Source organism: Stenella coeruleoalba (genome assembly GCF_951394435.1).
Source record: "Stenella coeruleoalba genome assembly, chromosome: 10".
Classification (NCBI taxonomy): Eukaryota; Metazoa; Chordata; class Mammalia; order Artiodactyla; family Delphinidae; genus Stenella; species Stenella coeruleoalba.
Window position 1 is genome coordinate 29,910,691 of NC_137156.1, and position 18,926 is coordinate 29,929,616.

Consider the following 18,926-nt stretch of genomic DNA (forward strand, 5'->3'; position numbering starts at 1 on the left):
GTAATTATGAATCTTGAACTAACACTTGAACAAAAAAACAAATCTTGAACAAACACCAGGGGCTTCCCTGGTGGCATAGTGGTTAAGAATCCACCTGCCAATGCAGGGGACACGGGTTCGAGCTCTGGTCTGGGAAGATCTCACATGCCAAGGAGCAACTAAGCCCAACAAAGAGTAGCCCCTGCTTGCTGCAACTAGAGAAAGCCCGCGCGCAGCAACCAAGACCCAAGAGCAGCCAAATGAATAAATAAATTTTAAAAAAAGAAAGTACTTGGCAAAAACCAAACAGCAGTCAAAACGGATAAAAGGCCAAATTTAAAACAAAACAAAACAAAAAAACACTGAAGGCCAGGGGTAAGCCCCTTGTTAAAAATATCTGATTTTATCTAACAACAATGAAAATACAAAATGCTGTTGTTTCAGTTTTATCATTTATGTACAGCTTCCTTGGATCGTTTGAAAATATAGCTTAGTCTTTTAAACCCTCATCATCATTTGGTACAAAAATCCATCTCTATATGGCTTCAAACTGTACAAGCACATCACGTAATTACACCACCAGAAGTGAAAGCCAACTCCCCAATTCTAACTATAAGCTGATAGAGCCATCATTATCAGAATTATAACAGTTAACCAAACTTATTTCTAGAAAATATTAAAAGAAAGATATTTTAGATAAATCAGGGAAAATGTTAAATGATAAATAGAAGTTCACTGATTAAATGAATATACTTCTTTAACAGATATGTAAATAACAGCTTGTGGAATTCCCTGGTGGGCCAATGGTTAGGACTCTGTTTTCCACTGCAGAGGGCATGGGTTCGCTCCCTGGTCTGGGAATTAAGATCCGGCATACTGTGAGTCGCAGCCAAATAAATAAATAAATAACAGCTTGAAATCAATTCAATTCCTATAGGTTAGTCTAAAACAAAAGAACACATTCAATACTGCTGGAAATCAAAGGTGACAAAAATAAGATTCACCATTCCAGGTATATCCATAACTAAACCAACTACTACTATATGTTGACTTATTATATAACTAATATATGATGGCAATGTGTTTGAGTACTAGATTTATTTATTTTTATTGAGGTTACATTTACCTAACATAAAATTAACCATTTTAAAGTGAACAACTCAGTGCCATTTAGTACATTCACAATGTTATGCAACCACCACCTCTATCTAGTTCCAAAACCCTTTCATCACCCCGAAAGAAAATTCTGTTCCCACTAATCAGCTACTCCCCATTCCCTCCTCTACCAGGGCCACAAGGGGTCCAATTTCTCCACATCCTTGCCAATACTTGTTATTTTCAGTTTTTATTATTATTACAGACATCCTAGTGGGTGTGAAGTGGTAGTTCAATGTGGTCCTGGTTTGCATTTCTAATGACTGATGATGAACATCTTGCCATATGCTTGGTAGACATTTAGAAAAATTCTATTTCAGTTCTTTGCACATTTTTTGATTGGATTGTTTATCTTTCTGTTGGTGAGCTATAATAGTTCTTTATATATTCCAGATACTGGACCCTTTTCACACTTCAGATATTGGATATAGGGCTTGTAAATATTTTCTCCCATTCTGTAGTTTGTCTTTTTACTTCCTTGATAATATCCTTTGCTGTACAAAAGTTTTTAATTTTTAATAAAATCCAATTTAACTATTTTTCTTTTGTTTCTGTGCTTTTGGTGTCATAGCTAAGAACCCACTGCCAAACCCAAGACCATGAAGAATTACCCCTATATTTTTTCCTAAAAGTTTTAGTTTTATACCTCTTATATTTAGGTGAATGATCAATTTTTAGTAAAATTTTGTATATGGTATGAGGCAGGGGTTCAACTTTTTTCTTTTACATGTGGATATCCAACTGTGCATAGAATTTAAGTTTAGCTAGAGACTGGCCAAAAAAACAAAAGGAAATTTGGATTTAAGGAAAACATTCTTATGTTAGCTATCCAAATGCCCAAAAGAAGATATATGTAAGATACAGATGTTATGATAACTTAACATACAGAAAATTATAAGCATATAAAGAAATTTTTTATTAAAACAACAAAAATATATGACAGTTAACAAAATACAGCAAAATAACAAATATGCCCTATCTTATTTACTACAAAATATAGCAATACATTACTAACACTATACATACTAGGTTAATCCATTCCTTAATTCAGATTAGGGTTAGTTCCCTGCTGCATGAATAAGAATTTAAAAATAAGTAATAATACTGGTACTAAAGCATGAATGATTACAAGTCCATAAATTCTGACTAAAAAGTCAAATATTCCATTCTTTATCACTGGTCGTTTGGAGATACATTAGAGAAAAACACAGTACTATGCAAAAAGTAGCAAGTATGTTCTTAACTGAATCTATTTTCCTAATATTTTAGAAAAATTCAGGACAAAAAAAAAATCTACCCATATTTATCTCACTGAAGTGACTTAAACTGTAATATAATGTATTTTCAAAAGCCTAAGTACAAAGTTCAAGAAGTTATCATCACAGGAACAACTGAGTAACCAGCACTCCGGCCAAGAACTGAACCGTAGCCACATTAAGTTCCTTCCCCTCATGCCTCTTCCCAGTCACTACCTCAATGCTCCCATCCAAAGGTATCTTCTAACACTATAGATCACTTTTGAATATTTTAATTTTACACCACTGAAATCATAATATGCTGCTGTGTGAAACTCTATCTCATTCATTTGTTGCTACGCTATATATATAGTATCCTGGCATATGAATATACTTCAATTTTTTATCCATGTAACTACTGATGGACGTTTGTGTTGTTTCCAATTGACGGTCAGTGTAAATAATACTAGATAAACTTTCTTATTTGAGTCTTTTGGTGTACATACGGAACACACATTTCTTGTGAGTATATAATTAGGAGTAAAAGTGCTGGGTAACAGGGTATATAGATTTATTCAACTTTAGTTCTCAAGAGTAGATAAAACAGTTTACATTCCCACCTACAGTGTATAAGAGTTCTGAGAATCTGTAACCTCACCAACATTTCGTATTGTTAGTCTTTTTAAAAATTTCACCCATTTTGGTGAGAATCTTACTTTGGTTTAAAATTATATTCCCTTGCTGAGTAATGAATTTGAATAACTTTTACATACATTGGTAAGAATGAAGCAGGCTACTGAAAGGTATGTCCAAGAAAGTCTTCCCCCAAAGCAGGAGAAAAACTTGTGCTCCAAACTGTTGCTATCATTACTCTCCTGAGGGGCAACATGCATGGCAAGCACTCAAGGTACCTCTGAGGAAACAGTGAGAATGACACTGCTAAGCAGATTTGAGAAAACCCATGTGGTGGCTTGGACAGCGAGTAGACAGTGAGGATTTAAACTCCATTCTTATGACTTGGGAAAGTATCCCATGAAATAATGGGGCGTCACCTAAGAATCAAGGGCAATAGGGTGATTCGTTTCATGTTTTCTACTAGCTCTTTTTTAATCCTCCTCAATATGGCAGGGCTTTTCAAGGACATACTCTCTGAAACTGAGATCAAAAGAGAGAGAAAAGTAATGAACGCACACACTGGTGGCATACACCGTTTCTCCTGTAAGAAGGCTTAAGGCTCCTCAAAGTGGCCCTAGCCATGGTTTGAAAAAGCTCTGTTGACTCTGGAACAAGAGAGAGATAAACTTATGTTTATTTTTAAAGAAATAATTTAATCTATGTCAATAATATTCAGACCCTCTGACCCTGAACTGACAGTGGCTCTCTCCCCCAATGCCCATTAATAGGCAATGCCTGTCACTTTTCTTATTTCTTGCACCAGATCTATTAAAGCCATGTCAGGTTAATGGGAACATTTTGACAATATTAAGAATTGCTTCCCTTGTTATATTTGTCTTGTTTCACTTATTTAAAAACTGCTTAAATTTGCACACCTAAACTTTGAAATCAACACTTTATAGTTTTAAAATCTTTCAAGTGAAGAGTTTTGGTGGTGGTGTTAAGATTTAGAAATACGGGGAAAAAGGTCTTTTCTATTTACTCACATATTTACCACTTCTGGCATTCTTCATTACTTTGTATACATCCAAATGCCAAAACAGCATCATTTTCCTTCTGCCAAAACGAACCTCTGTTAACATTCCCTGTGTAGTACATACAGGTCTACTAGTAAAGAATTCTCTCCGATTTTATCTGAAAGTTTTCGTTTTGCCTCCATTGCCTGAAAAGTATTTTTGCCAGGTAGAGAATTCAAGGTTGACAATTATTTTCTTGCAGACTTTATGTTTTTCTCTTTATCACTGCTTTTCATAGAATTTATGATGATGTGCCTTAAGGTGATTTCCTTTACGTTTTTTCTGCTTGGAGTTCACTGAGCTCCTTGGATTTGTGGGCTTAAAATTTGCACCAAATCTAAAGATTTTTCAACCATTATTTCTTCACATATTTTTTCTGTCCCCTCTCTTCATTTCCTCAGGGACTCCATTTACACGTAAAACTGCTTGATATTGTCACTGAGGTCACTGAGGCGTTGTTCATTTTTTTCTAGTCTTTTTTCTATATATTTTTAGATAGCTTCTATTGCTATGTCTTCCAGTTCACTAATATTTCCTTCTGTAGTCTCCAAACTGCTGGTAATTCCATCCAGTGTCTTTCATTTCAGCTGCTGTATTCTTCGTCTGCAAAATTTCAATTTGGGTCTTTTTTATATTTTCCATTTCTCTCACCATCATGTTTGTGCTTTCTTCTACTTTACTGAACACATGGGCTACATTTATAATAGCTATTTTAATGTTCTTTCTGCTATTTCCATCATTTCTTGATATTTCTGGGTCTGTTTAAATTGACTGACTTCTCTTTTGGTTGCTATTTTCTTGCTTCTTTCCATGTCTGATAATTTTTGATCAGATAATGGGCATTGTGAATTCTATCCTCTTGGGTGCTAGATTTTGTTATATTATAATGTAAAGCATTCTGGAATTAGACTGATCTGTTTCCAAGGTAGGCCTTTAGTCTAAGCTGATACACCCTTTTATGGACTTCAATGCATTATGAGGTCTTGTGGCTCATGGGAACATGAACTATTTGTGAGTTCCAGAAACTGTTTCAGCAAATGTCTTCCAGCAGTTATTTCTCCAGCTATGGAAAATTTCCTTTCATAGGTATGTAATTCAGTACTCGGCCAAAGCCTCATGGTAAGCCCTGTAGAGCTCTCTCAGTACTCTACGCAGTTCCTTCCATTCTGGCACTCTGTCCCACAAACTATAGCTGCCTTGGCCTCCCTAAACTCCTATTACCTCAACTCTCTATGAATACTGGGCTCTGTTTGGCTTTCTCCTTTCTGCTGCCTGAAAACTGCTTCTAGACAATAAGCTAGGGGTAATTTTAGGGTTTGCCTCATTGATTTCAGTGATAACAGTCCTATGCTACCTGTTGTCTGATGTCTAAAACCACTGTTGTATGTATTTTGTCCAGTTTTCTAATTGTCTAACTCAGGGGGACAAATTCAGTCCCTGACACTTCATCATGACCAGGATTTTGAGCAAATAAATGTAATACAAATGCATTACCTTCCATTTTATTTATAAGATCAACTGACTGATTTCAGGGAATATAAGAAGCCATATTCTTAATTTTAACAAAACCCTTACCTACTTGATGAAGGGGACTATAAAAGAAATATCATAATGAAGATAATAAAGCCAGTAACATACTTCTTACATTTGGTTCTATGTATCTTTGTATGATGAGTTTTTCATGTAGGAGATATTATAACCAAGTACCAAAATAAACTGATCCAAGACTTGGACCTAACAACAGCTATATCACAAAGGACTAATCTGAGATCAAGAAATACCTTTATTAAATATAAATTGTTTTTGCATCTAAATTTAAAAATCTCAAATGCAAAAACAAGGGGAGTTGGGGATATAAAAACTTTCCATGCTGAGCACAGATCATGAGAGAGATAAAGCTATGAAGGTGTATGATATTCAGAGTCAAGAGTGTGGTTGCTACATTTAGTGAATGAAAAGAGTAGAAGATGATACCAAAAATGTACTGAATAATTTGGGATCAGTTCCTGCCAACACCAAATGCTGACCAGGATGTGGAGCAACAGGAACTCTCATTCTTTGCTGGTAGGAATGCAAAATGGTGCAGACATTTTGGAAGACAATTTAGCAATTTCTTACAAAACTAAACATACTCTTACCATATGAACAAGCAATTACATTCCTTGGTATTTACCCAAGTGAACTGAAAACTTATGTACACACAAAAAGTATGCAAGGTTTATAGCAGCATTATTCATAACTGCCAAAGCCTGAAAGCAACCAAGATGTCCTTCAGTAAGTGAATGGATAAACTGTGATACATCTGGACACTGCAATATTAATCAACATTGAAAAGAAATGAGCTATTAAGCCATGAAAATACATGGATAAACCTTAAATGCATATTACAAAGTGAAAGAAGACAATGTGTAAAAGCTACATAGTGTATGACTCCAACTCTATGACATTCTGAAAAAGCAAAACTATGGAGAAAATAAAAAGATCAGTGGCTGTCAGGGGTTGGGGGAAGAGAGGGATGAAAGCACAGAACATAGGAATTTTAAAGAGATGAGACTATTCTGTATGATATTACAATTATACATTAGTCCAAACTCATGAAATGTACAACCCCATAAGTGACCCCTAATGTACACTATGGACTCTGAATGGTAATGGTGTGTCAATGGAGGTGCGCTGACTGTAACAAGTGTACCACTATCATGCAGGATGCTGACGGTGGGGGAGGCTGTGCATGTGTGGGGCAGCAAGAATACGGGAACTCTGTACTTTCTGCTCAGTTTTGCTGTGAACCTGAAACTTCTGAAAAACAGTCTCTAAAAAATGAATCTGAAATAGAAGCCAGACAAGGAACTAAAATGAGAGAATACAGTAACACTTTAAGCAAGAGACAAGGATAGGAAGTAGAAACAACAAAGGCAGTAGAAACAAAAGTATTCTGCAACAGTATTCAAGTTTTTACAAGAATATATAACCTAATCTATTAGATACAGCCACTGCAGATCTTTGTGTACAAAGAGAAGGAGGTGTTAACAATAACAAGTAATGTTTTTAAACAAAATACATATGTTGGAATACCTTTCCAAGTTTATATGACAAATATATGCAGTGAAAATTAAATAATACATAATAAATCACTTACATGTTTTAAGTAAGAACTCACTCTTATACCTAAGAAAAAAATTTTAAATGTATTTCAACTTGGACACTATGAAAATAATAAGAGTATAACTGTTTAATGCTTAGTTTTCTTACACATTATTTGAAATAACATTAAATACTACATCCTTACTGAGGTGATGGTGTAACTTTTTCATGAATGTAAACTGGTATCAGTTTGAGTAAAAATCTTAATTTCCTATTGATCTTGACAAACTCCCTCTTTGAAATCCCCAAGCACTACATAGTAAATAATGAACACTTGTTAAAAATCAGTGTGAATGACTCAGTGTGGAGATATGTTTTTCTTTACACTGACAATGAAAGGAATTATTTTTCTGACAGTAGAAGAATCTGCCTCACCTTTTTCTTCAGGCTTTGTAGGAAAATACTTCTTCTCTGCACCTGTCAGCTCAGGCTTTGGAGCTGAGGGGAAAAAAACGTTAATACATTAAAAAAAAAAAAGTTTTAGAGTACAAAGATAATTATACTCCTAAAAAGCAAAGGTTTAAAAAATAACATCAGATGAATATATGGTTTAAAAGACTGAACAATATACCAGAATCACTGAGCTCAACATATAATCCTGCACCTGCCACGATCACCTTAGTAAGTGATAGCTCTGTGGTCTCAGTTCCTTCCTTATCAAATGAAGGAGTTCACATTCTCTACAATACCACTGTCCAGTAGAACTTGCTGTGATGATGGAAATATTCTGTTTTTGTGTGGTTCAATACTGTCCATTGAGACTTGAAATGCTGCTACTGCAACTACAGAATTAACTTTTTTATTTTATTTAATTTTAATTAATTTTAAAAGCCCAGTATGACTAGTGGCTAAAAAGGCTCCAATACCAACTTCCATAAAAATTACTTTTAACTTATCCTTGCTCTCAGATAAGGTTAGCAAACACAAAGCTGAAACTATGGAGGAGGGAAGGACTTGCATTATTCTAAAAAAAGAGCAAATCTTTCAAGGAAAACAAAAATTGGACAGCACTTTTAAAAATCAGAAATCAAGGGCTAGAACTTATAGAAATAGAGTCAGATGACAAAACTCTAACTCTGGAAAACTCTTCTAGGGACTCCATCATTTATTCCACTGTTTAAAAAGGAAAAACTAAACTCTTCTAGTTTGCTTAAGCCTTATCACACTCTCTGAAGGAAGAGTATATTAAAAAAATCAGTATTTGTTTGCAGCATTAAAAAATGGATTGCATCTGAAAAGGCAGAATAACTTATTAACTAGGTAAATATAGTGTCTTCTTTTTTAATATATTGTTTTCTATAGATTTAAGCTTAGTCAATTTTCTTAACTCAAAATGCCATATAACAAAAATATCTAAATTATTTTCAAGATTCCTATTTTATACAGTTTGTACTTTAAAAAAAATACTGACAGATATTAATACACGTGAACATTCAATTTTTATATATTTTTAAAAATTATATATAGCACCATAATATTTAATTTTTGCTAAAAGAAAATAAATGATTTACAGGAGACCCAATTTCACCATTCTAGAACTTAAAAATATGAAAAATAGCCATCCGAATAATCTGTTTCGTACTTACCTGGACCCTTCGCAGGTGGTGGTGGTTTCTTTGGTTTCTATTAAAATAATAATTGTGAAAACAGTAAAACACTTACATTTATAGTTATAGTTAAAGTAAACTCTGATCATAAATGATCTAAGTTACATAAACATCTCTCCTCATCCCATCCCTGTCAAAAATTATAAAATCATAAGATTCAAACAACTCCACAAAAGGTCACAGATGAAAAATATATTCTATTAGAACAAATGCCTCTTTGATAAAATTCAAATATTTCAAAAATATCACTGTTAGATAAATTTAAAAAAATCTTAATGATGAGCAAAAATATTCTCTCCTGCCTTCCCTATTTTAAGATTCCTATGCACCATTTTACCACTCTTTAACAGCTGAGTTTTTTTGTCGGGGGTAAGGAGGGGTGGCAGGGAAAGGGAGAGAGAAAGAGACTTTGTTTAAAAAGAACAGGAGTAGCAAATAAATATATCTAGCTTTCACCCTTGGTTATTCAGCACTCTCAAAAAGAAGATTAAAGGCAAAGGTCTGTTTTTCAGTTTATTAAAATTCTCTTGGGTTTACTCATTCACTCATTTTTGCCTTAAAAAACTTGAGACACATTTCTAAGTATGTGAATTTCGTTTTTCCAAATTAAAAAATAACTGATAATCAATATTGCATAAACACCTAATAAAAACCAAAAAAAGAAAATGTGTTTATTAACAAGAATATAAAAATAAAGCACACCCGAAGGCTGTTGAATTAATACTGAACGAAATCTAGCAAAGGAAGAATCTCAGAGAGTGTAAGCCTTCGTACATTATCCTCTTGTAATTTACTTTAAATGAAAGACTGCAAAGGTTAGAGATTTCTGCATTGACTTAAATCAAATATAGTAGACTGTCTTGCTGGGGTGTGTCTGTTCTCTGTATAACTCTTTCCCTCTAATTTAAAAACTCAATTAGATTCATCCCTCCATAGGCGATCAAGCTGTAGAAAAGCAAAAGATCACTGATGAATGACTCAGTGTCACTTTATTCACTGTGAGACATGAGATAGATGTATTAAATCCTGTAAGCAGGCAAAGCCTTCTCACTCTCCCAAAAATGCAGTGACAGAGTAATAGTAATCAATAGTACCTTAAAATAAAAATTTCCAACAAAATTAAATAGAAATATAATTTTTCTTACAGTCAAGTGCTAATTTGTCTAAATAGTATGGGCAGCCTTTTTTCTTTTAATTATAATAAAGTAATAAAGACTAGGTTAATTTTTAGTTAGGGGGAAAGGAAAACAGGAATAAAGCACAGAACTGATACATTGTTTTGTTTTACCATAATTCAGATAACTTTCACCTGATTATATAAATCTGAAATCCCCTCAGAAAATTATTGTTACTATGTAAAAAACTTGTTTTTTAAGAAATATTGGCAAAAGGTTTTTTTAAATTATTATCATCACTGAAAAAGAAAAGCTTACAGGAAAGTCCTTATCCAGTTCATTTATCTGAACAGCAAAATTGTCTGGAAATACTCCTTCTTTACCATTAAGTTCACCCTTCCACCAGCCAGCTTCTCCAGTCTCCTAAACCGCAAAATGAAGAATAAAGATAATAGTGGTTATCTCTAAATAAGAAAAAAGTTAGCAACAAAATAGGAAAATACTGAATTTCATTGTTGCTACAAGGAAAAATAAAGACCTAACAGACTTTGAGGTCCTCCTAAAAAAATATATTGCCCACACATTACTTCAAGCAGCAGTTATAAAATTAAGTTTAATTTCTTAATTAGTCAAATAATTTAAAAATTCAGGGGACTTCCCCAGTGGGTCAGTCGGTAAGACTCCACACTCCCAATGCAGGGGGCCTGGGTTCAATCCCTGGTCAGAGAACTAGATCCTGCAAGCATGCTGCAACTAAGAGTCTGCATGCCTCAATTAAGAAATCCGCATGTCGCAATTAAGAAGCCTGTATGCCACAACTAAAGATCCCACATGCCACAATGAAGATCCTGCATGCTGCAGTGAAGATCCCGTGTGCCACAACTAAGACCCAGGGCAGCCATAAATAAATAAACAAACGAATAATTTTTTTAAAAATTCAGTTTACAAGGATAAAAAAGAGAGGGAAGAGAAAGGAAAAGGAAGTAGAAGAGGAGGGTGGTGACAGAATATAAATTTCCAAACTGTATCTTAACATTCTTTTAAACACTTTATACACCAAAAATTAATCACATTATTCATTTGCTTTAGAAGTTAACAGAATCTTCTACAATTCCTTCCAAATACCCTTCCATGAGAAATTAGTTGTTATCAATCCAATCTCCATGTGTATTAAAAATTATATGCACTGGGGGGGACTGGTCAAGATGACAGAGTAAGCAGACCCTGAGCTCACCCTCTCCAAAATTAAAACTATTTACAGTAGAGCAACTATCAATGCGAATGACTAGCAGAAAAAAATTTCCACAATTAAAGATATAAAGAAGGAACCACAATGCAACAGGCTGGAGGGGCAAAGAGACAGTATAATCAAGACCCACACCCCTGGGGAGGTCATGCACAAAGGTCAGGATAATCACAACTGCAACACCTAACAAGTGTTGGGGAAGATGTGGAGAAAAGAGAACCCTCGTGCACTTTTGGTAGGAATGTAAATTTGTGCAGCTGCTATGTAAAACAGAATGGAGACCTCTCAAAAATTAAAAATAGAACTATCATATGATCCAGCAACTCTAATTCTTCGTATTTTTCCAAAAACAAAAACACTAATTTGAAAAGATATGCACCTTTATGTTCACGGCAGCATTCTTTACAATAGCCCAGATATGTAATATGTAAGCAACTTAAATATCCATCAGTAAGCATTTTAAATAAAGATGTGTTTCATATATATAAAATGTACATTACCATGTATATATGCATGTGTGTGTGTGTGTGTGTGTATATATATATATATATATATATATTATTTATTTATTTATTTATTTATTTACGTGGTACGCGGGCCTCTCACTGTTGTGGCCTCTCCCGTTGCGGAGCACAGGCTCCGGACGTGCAGGCTCAGCGGCCATGGCTCACGGGCCCAGCCACTCTGTGGCATGTGGGATCTTCCCAGACCGGGGCACAAACCCGTGTCCCCTGCATCGGCAGGCAGACTCTCAACCACTGCACCACCAAGGAAGCCCTATATATATGTTTTATAAGTATATAATGTATATTACAATGTAATATGACTGACACAAAAAAGAATAAAATGTTGCCATTTGTGACAACATGCATGGACCTCAAGGGTATTATGCTAAGTGAAATAAGACAGAAAGACAAATACCATCTCACTTATATGGTGGAATCTATAAAACAAAAGGAATGAACAAACATAATAAAACAGAAATAGGCTCACAGATACAGAAAACACACCGGTGGTTGGCAGAGGAGAAGAGGTTGGGAGGGATGAGTAAAAGAGGTGAAGGAGCTTAAGAGGTACAAATTTCCAGTTACAAAATAAATGAGTCACAGGGATGAAATGTACAACATTGGGAGCATAGTCAATAATATTGCAATAACTTTGTCTGGTGACAGATGGTAACTAGAAATAACAGATGTATAGAAATATCAAACCACTATGTTGTACACTTGGAACTAACATAGTGTGGTAGGTCAATTATACTTCAATGAAAAAACTTCTTTTAATTACATACACTAAACAATCTGTTAAGTCAATTTAAAACAATGGGAGAAATTTCAAAAATTACTTTAAAGGGATATAGCAAAAACAAATACTTTAATATTTCTCTATTACAGTTATTACAGGACTCTGCCCACACCCCAATACTGTAGGGTTTTCTTTTTCCTTAATTTATTCCAAGTTATAAAACTACCTCATTCTTTGAAATAGCTGCATCATTTTCCATAGTATGACATTTCATAACCATTTATATATTGATGGACATTTAAGTTGTTTCCCTATTTTTCTTCTTTTTCTTTTTATATTACAAACACTACAATGAACATTAGATGGGCAAAAAAATGCAATGAGGTAAAACAGGAAATGAGAACAGAACCCTGGCGGGGGCGGGGGGTGGTGTGGTTAGAGAAAAAACACAACTTGATGGTAAAAATAATTTCCAATACATCAATTATAACAAAGACAGACAATAAACATTTGCTTAAAAAACCTTTCTGATCACTTACTACGTGCCAGGTTCTCAGGTCACAGAAATAAACAAGACAAAGTCACAGCCTTTCTAGAGCTTACATTCTAGTGGGAATGCGAGACTACTGAAAAATATTTCTATGAATAAATTAAGTGATTCACTGAAAACTGAGAAAAGTCTTACCTTACTTATCAACTGTATTATCTCCCCTTCTTTAAAAGTAAGTTCATCTTCATTAGTACCCGCATAGGCAAACAACGTTCTACAATATTCTTTAGCTAAAATGAAAATAATGAAGCTTCTATAAATTGGTTCTTTCAGCAAATACTTATTAAGCCTCTATTTTGTCTAAAGAAATGTACACTAGAAGGTTCTAGAGATGATTTCAATAATTTTGGCCAATACTATATGTTGAATTAAGTAACAATTTCATTAATCATTCATTCAAATAGTTACTACATGCCTACTATGTTCTAGGCACAGTTCTAACTGTATCAGATACATCAGTGTACAAAGCATACAAAAATCCTTGACCTCATGGTGCTTACATCTAGGAGGATTTAACACTCCGATGAAGTAGTACAATGTAACAAACGTCTTCAACAAATCCAATAATATATTTGAGCATGCTTCATTCTTAATATGAAAATTTCATTCAAACACTTACCTTTAATTTTACTTTCAGTGTCTGTTTTTGTTACCTCCACACTCTGAGTTTTGGATCCTAGTGACTGTGTGATTAAGGGCTAGAATAGAAAGGATGGTGTCAATTATTTTAAGTTAGAACAAAGCTAATAATGTTAAACAAAATTTCCATTAACAGTTAATCTAGCTCTCCCTAATGGTACTTATAGCCAGGTTAGTAATGTGACTGAAAACTGCCATGAAAAAGATAAATATCTGAAAAGCTACTTAAATCATAGCCCAGAACGTCTAGTTTTTAAAACTCTCTATCTTAAGGATAATAAACATACTCTGATACCCATAATACTGTGATTTATTTTAGAACCTCTAAAATAAATAAAAATAGCATTTGAAAATTTACCACATACCAACCTCTGAGCTAATAAGCACTTTACATACATTGTAACTTAATCCTTAGAACAATCTGCATAAAGTAGGCACTATCATCCACTCCTTTCATGGGTTAGGAGGCAGAAGTCTGACTAGACTAGAAGTCTGACTCCAGAAGGTGGACTCTTAAAACAATTGCATTAAACTTCCTTACAATGAGACAGAGTATAAAATAAAGTCTTTATACTTACTGCTGCTATCAGAATGAAAACATTTAGGTAATGTTACAACCCTTTGTAACAATATATAGTCTAGTAGGCAATTTTCCATTGTAATTGACTACAGGAAGTCCTTCATCTTGTACTAGTGTTTCCTTGAGTTCTGTCCTTAGAAGTAACACTACATTTGACCCTGGATTTCATTAGTTAAAAATCTGAACATACTGCTAATTTACCTATCATTCTGTGTTCTAGTTATCTTTTAAGATGCTCACTTTAATTTCTCCTAATTTTAACCATCATATCTTCCAATCTGGTCCTACAAACATAGCAAATGTGCTCCCTACTTTATCAATTCCTACATCAGTGATCAAAGAAAGCCTTCCAAGGCCATCCTATACGGTAACCCTGAGACTACTCTCATTAACAACAACTCTTTAGTGGACATTAAAAATGGCAAATGAAAGATTACTGGTGTGATCATTAATCAAATAAAGTTATTCAATATAATCATAAGCTTCAGAGTTAGAAAGCGACCCCAGATCATCTAGCTTAATGTCCCTCATAATGCAGACATTGCTTCTAGACATTCCTAGCTATTACATGACTATACAGCACTATTCCAACAACAAGAACTCTAATCTCTACCTTTAAAACCAAGAATTAATTAATAATCTTAATGCCAGACAGTCACAGAGCTAGGAGAGGGCAGGACAGAAAGTACAAGTTCTCTTTCCTGAACCCAAATTATTATTACATGAGAAAATATGTAACAAGCTGGGAAAGGAAAAAAAAAATGTTGAAACTAACCATTTTAGGAGAAAACATCAGAATATATTTCACCAACCAAAACAGTCTTCTAAGTGAAATGTAACTAAAAAAGGCAAGTAAATACTAAAATATTTTAAAATCTTACGAGTTAAATAAGACATACAAATGAGCACTACAAGGGAAACAATGCTTTAAAAGTTAAGGGACAAGCCACCTATGTGAAGTACTCAATCTAATCTCCAAGGTGTTAACACCAGGAAGACTATATTCTAAAGATTGTAGCTATTTCCCCCACAAAACAGAAACTTAACAGTTTATTTTAAAATCTCTTATTAGTATGGTACATTCACTTTGATTTACTTCACAACGCCAGTGAAATGCTAATAAAAAATAAAGTTCTCCATAGATCTAGGGCTAGCGATTAGATTTCATTGCTGACAATCCAGAGTAAAGTTAAGCGGTGCCTAATTAACTTAATATCTCACTGAGAATTCACTTTAAAATGGCCCATTTTAAGCCTACTTCAAATTGAAAGAAAAACATATAATTTTAGCTTTAAAAGGAAAACAAAAACTTGCCTTTTCTATTTTTACACTATAACTAAAAATTCTAAAGTTTCCACGAAGAAAAGTTTGTGTAAAATTTACCCCCCAAAATCCAATTTTATAAGAATCAAACATAAACATTAAAGTAAGTCACTTAAACTTGAAAACAGTTTCTCACAGCCTTCTCATTCATAATCTATTATTGGCAATCTCAAAAAAGAAAAGGTAACAGAGTTGCAAACTAACTTTTACATTTTAAGAAAAGCTTAATGAGAGAATGAATGGGGTTAATCTAAGGAAAGCTCATCATTACTACCTTCTCTGGTTTTTTCTCTTCTGTTTCACTACTGGATGTTCTTGTCCTAAGTTTCACAGAGCCTTCTTTAAATATATCTCCAAATCCAACTCCTCGGATTTTCTTTGGCTGGGTAACTGATCCAGGTGCAGTTTCGTTCCCATTTCCCGGAGAAGGTAAAGGTGAGGTAGACCCAGTCAAAACAGTTTCTGAAAGGATAATTTGTTTTTAAAGAATGACACCTAAAATCACAAAAACCTTGACATTCCCCTTCCACAGTATTTATATTCTATACCTCCTAATAAAAAATGGTATAATATGGTATAAAATGGTATAAAAATAATAAAATGACTGAGTATTAAAATATCCCAAAGAATAAGATGCACTTTATACTGATTTTTTTTAATGCTGTTTAAAACAATTTTAGGTATTCCTAGTTAGTAAAATGCTAATCAGAAATCCAGGAAAGCATAGTATACCAGGTCCTTAAGAAGAGCATATCAAAATTTACAGCTCTTGCACAAACATGAAGTAATGTAAGACAGAAACATTAAAGAGATAAAGTTAATCATTTAAAAAAGTTACATGACCCAAACTGATCAAAATTAGGGTGATTTTCTGAATATAAAAACTGGTAATATTAGCAAGTTTTTGTTTTAAAAAGTCCACAGTTCAAGGCCTGTCATTTTAACTCAGGGATGAAGTAATTAATAATCTAAGAAAAAAGTTCTAGAGTAATCATCCAAGAAGATTCCAGAAACATTTCAGAATGAGGGCTGAGGGGTAGGGAAAAATACATGATTTCAGTTCATTTAATTAAGCAGTCTGTTGAAGTTTAATGGTTAAGAACAACAGAGGAAATATTAAAAATGGTAGTTACCATTTACTCAGAGCTTAATCTGTGCCAGCTATTTGCTGAGCACTATACATGAATTATACCTAATTTACATAATCACCTACAGGCTTAACATTAAGCACTATTATTCCTCATTTTCAAAACAAGTAAAATGGGCAGTTATTCAGAACTTTCCCAAGGCCATACAAGTAGTAACAAAGCCAACATTTGAACTGAATTCCAGATGACCCCAAAACCAGTCCTAAATATTTTAACATAATGACTCAGACAACAAAAGCCTCTAATCACACATTTGAAACTATCTGAGAATAAGTTAACAGAAACTACTTTTATGAACTTAAGAAATGCAATGCTAACAAGTACAGTGATCTACCCTAACCACTTGCAACGTTAGCCCAAGCCACATATATTTTTGGTGATATATTTTTAAATAAATTTTACTCAAAGAAAGTTTACATACAATAAAATGAACCCATTTTTAAATGGATATTACAATAATTTTTGACAAATGTATGCACCATGTAACCACAATAATCCAGATACAGAATATCCCTGTCACCCTGAAAAGGACACTTACACACGATCCCAGTCAATTCTTACTACCCTCAAGTCTCAAGAAACTTCAGATCTTCATTCCGTCAGTATAGATATGTCCTTTTTAAAAGTTTCATATAAATTAAACATACAGCACATAAGTCTTTTGTGTCTCCTACTTTTGCTAAGTATAATATGTGTTCCATGCATCAACACTTCATTCCTTTTTATCACTAATAGGTATTCCATCAGACAGGTATATCACTATTTACCTACCATTAAGAACATCAGCTGGTTCTTCATAGATGAACTTTATCCAATTTAGAAAGTTCCCTTCTGTTGCTATTATGAAGAGTTTTTATCGTAAGTGTTGAATACGTAAAAATCTTTCTGCATCTACTGAGATGACCATATGGTTTTTCTCCTTTAAACTTTTTAATATGTTAGATTATATCAACTTTTGAATGCATAGAATAAACCGCATTAGTCATAGTGTATTAACATTTATATATTTTGCTAGATTTGATGTGCTAATATTTTGTTGAGGATTTCTGTGTTTATCTTCATGACATAAAGTGTTATAATTCCTAAAGTCATACAGACCTAAGAAATCTGAAAGAATTTGTGGAAGATTAAATGCTTGACAGAATTCAGGAGTGAAAACCACATAGGGAATTTTCTTTGTGTGAAGATTTTTTTCCTCTTTTTAACATCTTTATTGGAGTATAATTGCTTTACAGTGTTGTGTTAGTTTCTGCTGTATAACAAAGTGAATCAGCTATACGTATACATATATCCCCATATCCCCTCCCTCAAATCCTCCTTACCCCATTCCTCTAGTTGGTCGCAAAGCACCAAGCTGATCTCCCTATGACATGCAGCTCTTCCCACTAGCTAACTATTTTACATTTGGTAGTGTATATGTGTCAGTGCTAGTCTCTCACTTCATTCCAGCTTACTCTTCCCCCTCCCCATGTCCTCAAGTTCATTCTCTACGTCTGTGTCTTTATTCCTATCCTGCCCCTACATTCATCAGAACCTTTTTTTTTTTTTTAGATTCCGTATATATGTTAGCATATGGTATTTGTTTTTCTCTTTCTGAACTTACTTAACTATATGAAAGACTCTAGGTCCATCCACCTCCCTACAAATAACTAAATTTCGTTTCTTTTTATGGCTGAGTAATACTCCATTGTATATATGTACCACAACTTCTTTATCCATTCATCTGTTGATAGACACTTAGGCTGCTTCCATGTGCTGGCTACTGTAAATAGTGCTGCAAAGAACATTGTGGTACATGACTCTTTTTGAATTATGGTTTTCTCAGCGTATATGCCCAGTAGTGGGATTGCGGGGTCATACGGTAGTTCTATTTTTAGTTTTTAAGGAACCTCCATACTGTTCTCCATAGTGGCTTTATCAATTTACATTCCCACGAACAGTGCAAGAGGGTTCCCTTTTCTCCACACCCTCTCCAACATTTATTGTTTGTAGGCTTTTTGATGATGGCCATTCTGACCACTGTGAGATGATAACTCATTGTAGTTTTGATTTGCATTTCTCTAATGATTAGTGATGTTGAGCATCTTTCCATGTGTTTATTGGCAATCTGTATATCTTCTTTAGAGAAATGTCTATTTAGGTCTTCTGCCCATTTTTGCGTTGTATTGTTTGTTTTTTTTGATATTGAGCTGCATGACCTGCTTGTATATTTTGGAGATTAATCCTTTGTCAATTGCTTTGTTTGCAAATATTTTCTCCCATTCTGAGG

General features: G+C 34.0%; 1 protein-coding gene across 1 annotated transcript in view; it reads right to left on the reverse strand.

Moving 5' to 3' along the window:
* CD2AP (CD2 associated protein) overlaps nucleotides 1-18,926 on the reverse strand; it is a 104,141-nt gene that overhangs the window by 20,103 nt on the left and 65,112 nt on the right. The window contains exons 6-11 of the mRNA XM_079932907.1: nucleotides 15,784-15,971; nucleotides 13,587-13,665; nucleotides 13,103-13,197; nucleotides 10,245-10,349; nucleotides 8,791-8,827; nucleotides 7,580-7,642 (exon numbers count right to left, since the gene is read on the reverse strand). Coding sequence (XP_079789033.1) covers nucleotides 7,580-7,642; nucleotides 8,791-8,827; nucleotides 10,245-10,349; nucleotides 13,103-13,197; nucleotides 13,587-13,665; nucleotides 15,784-15,971 — 567 coding nt within the window. The remainder of the gene's footprint in view (nucleotides 1-7,579; nucleotides 7,643-8,790; nucleotides 8,828-10,244; nucleotides 10,350-13,102; nucleotides 13,198-13,586; nucleotides 13,666-15,783; nucleotides 15,972-18,926) is intronic.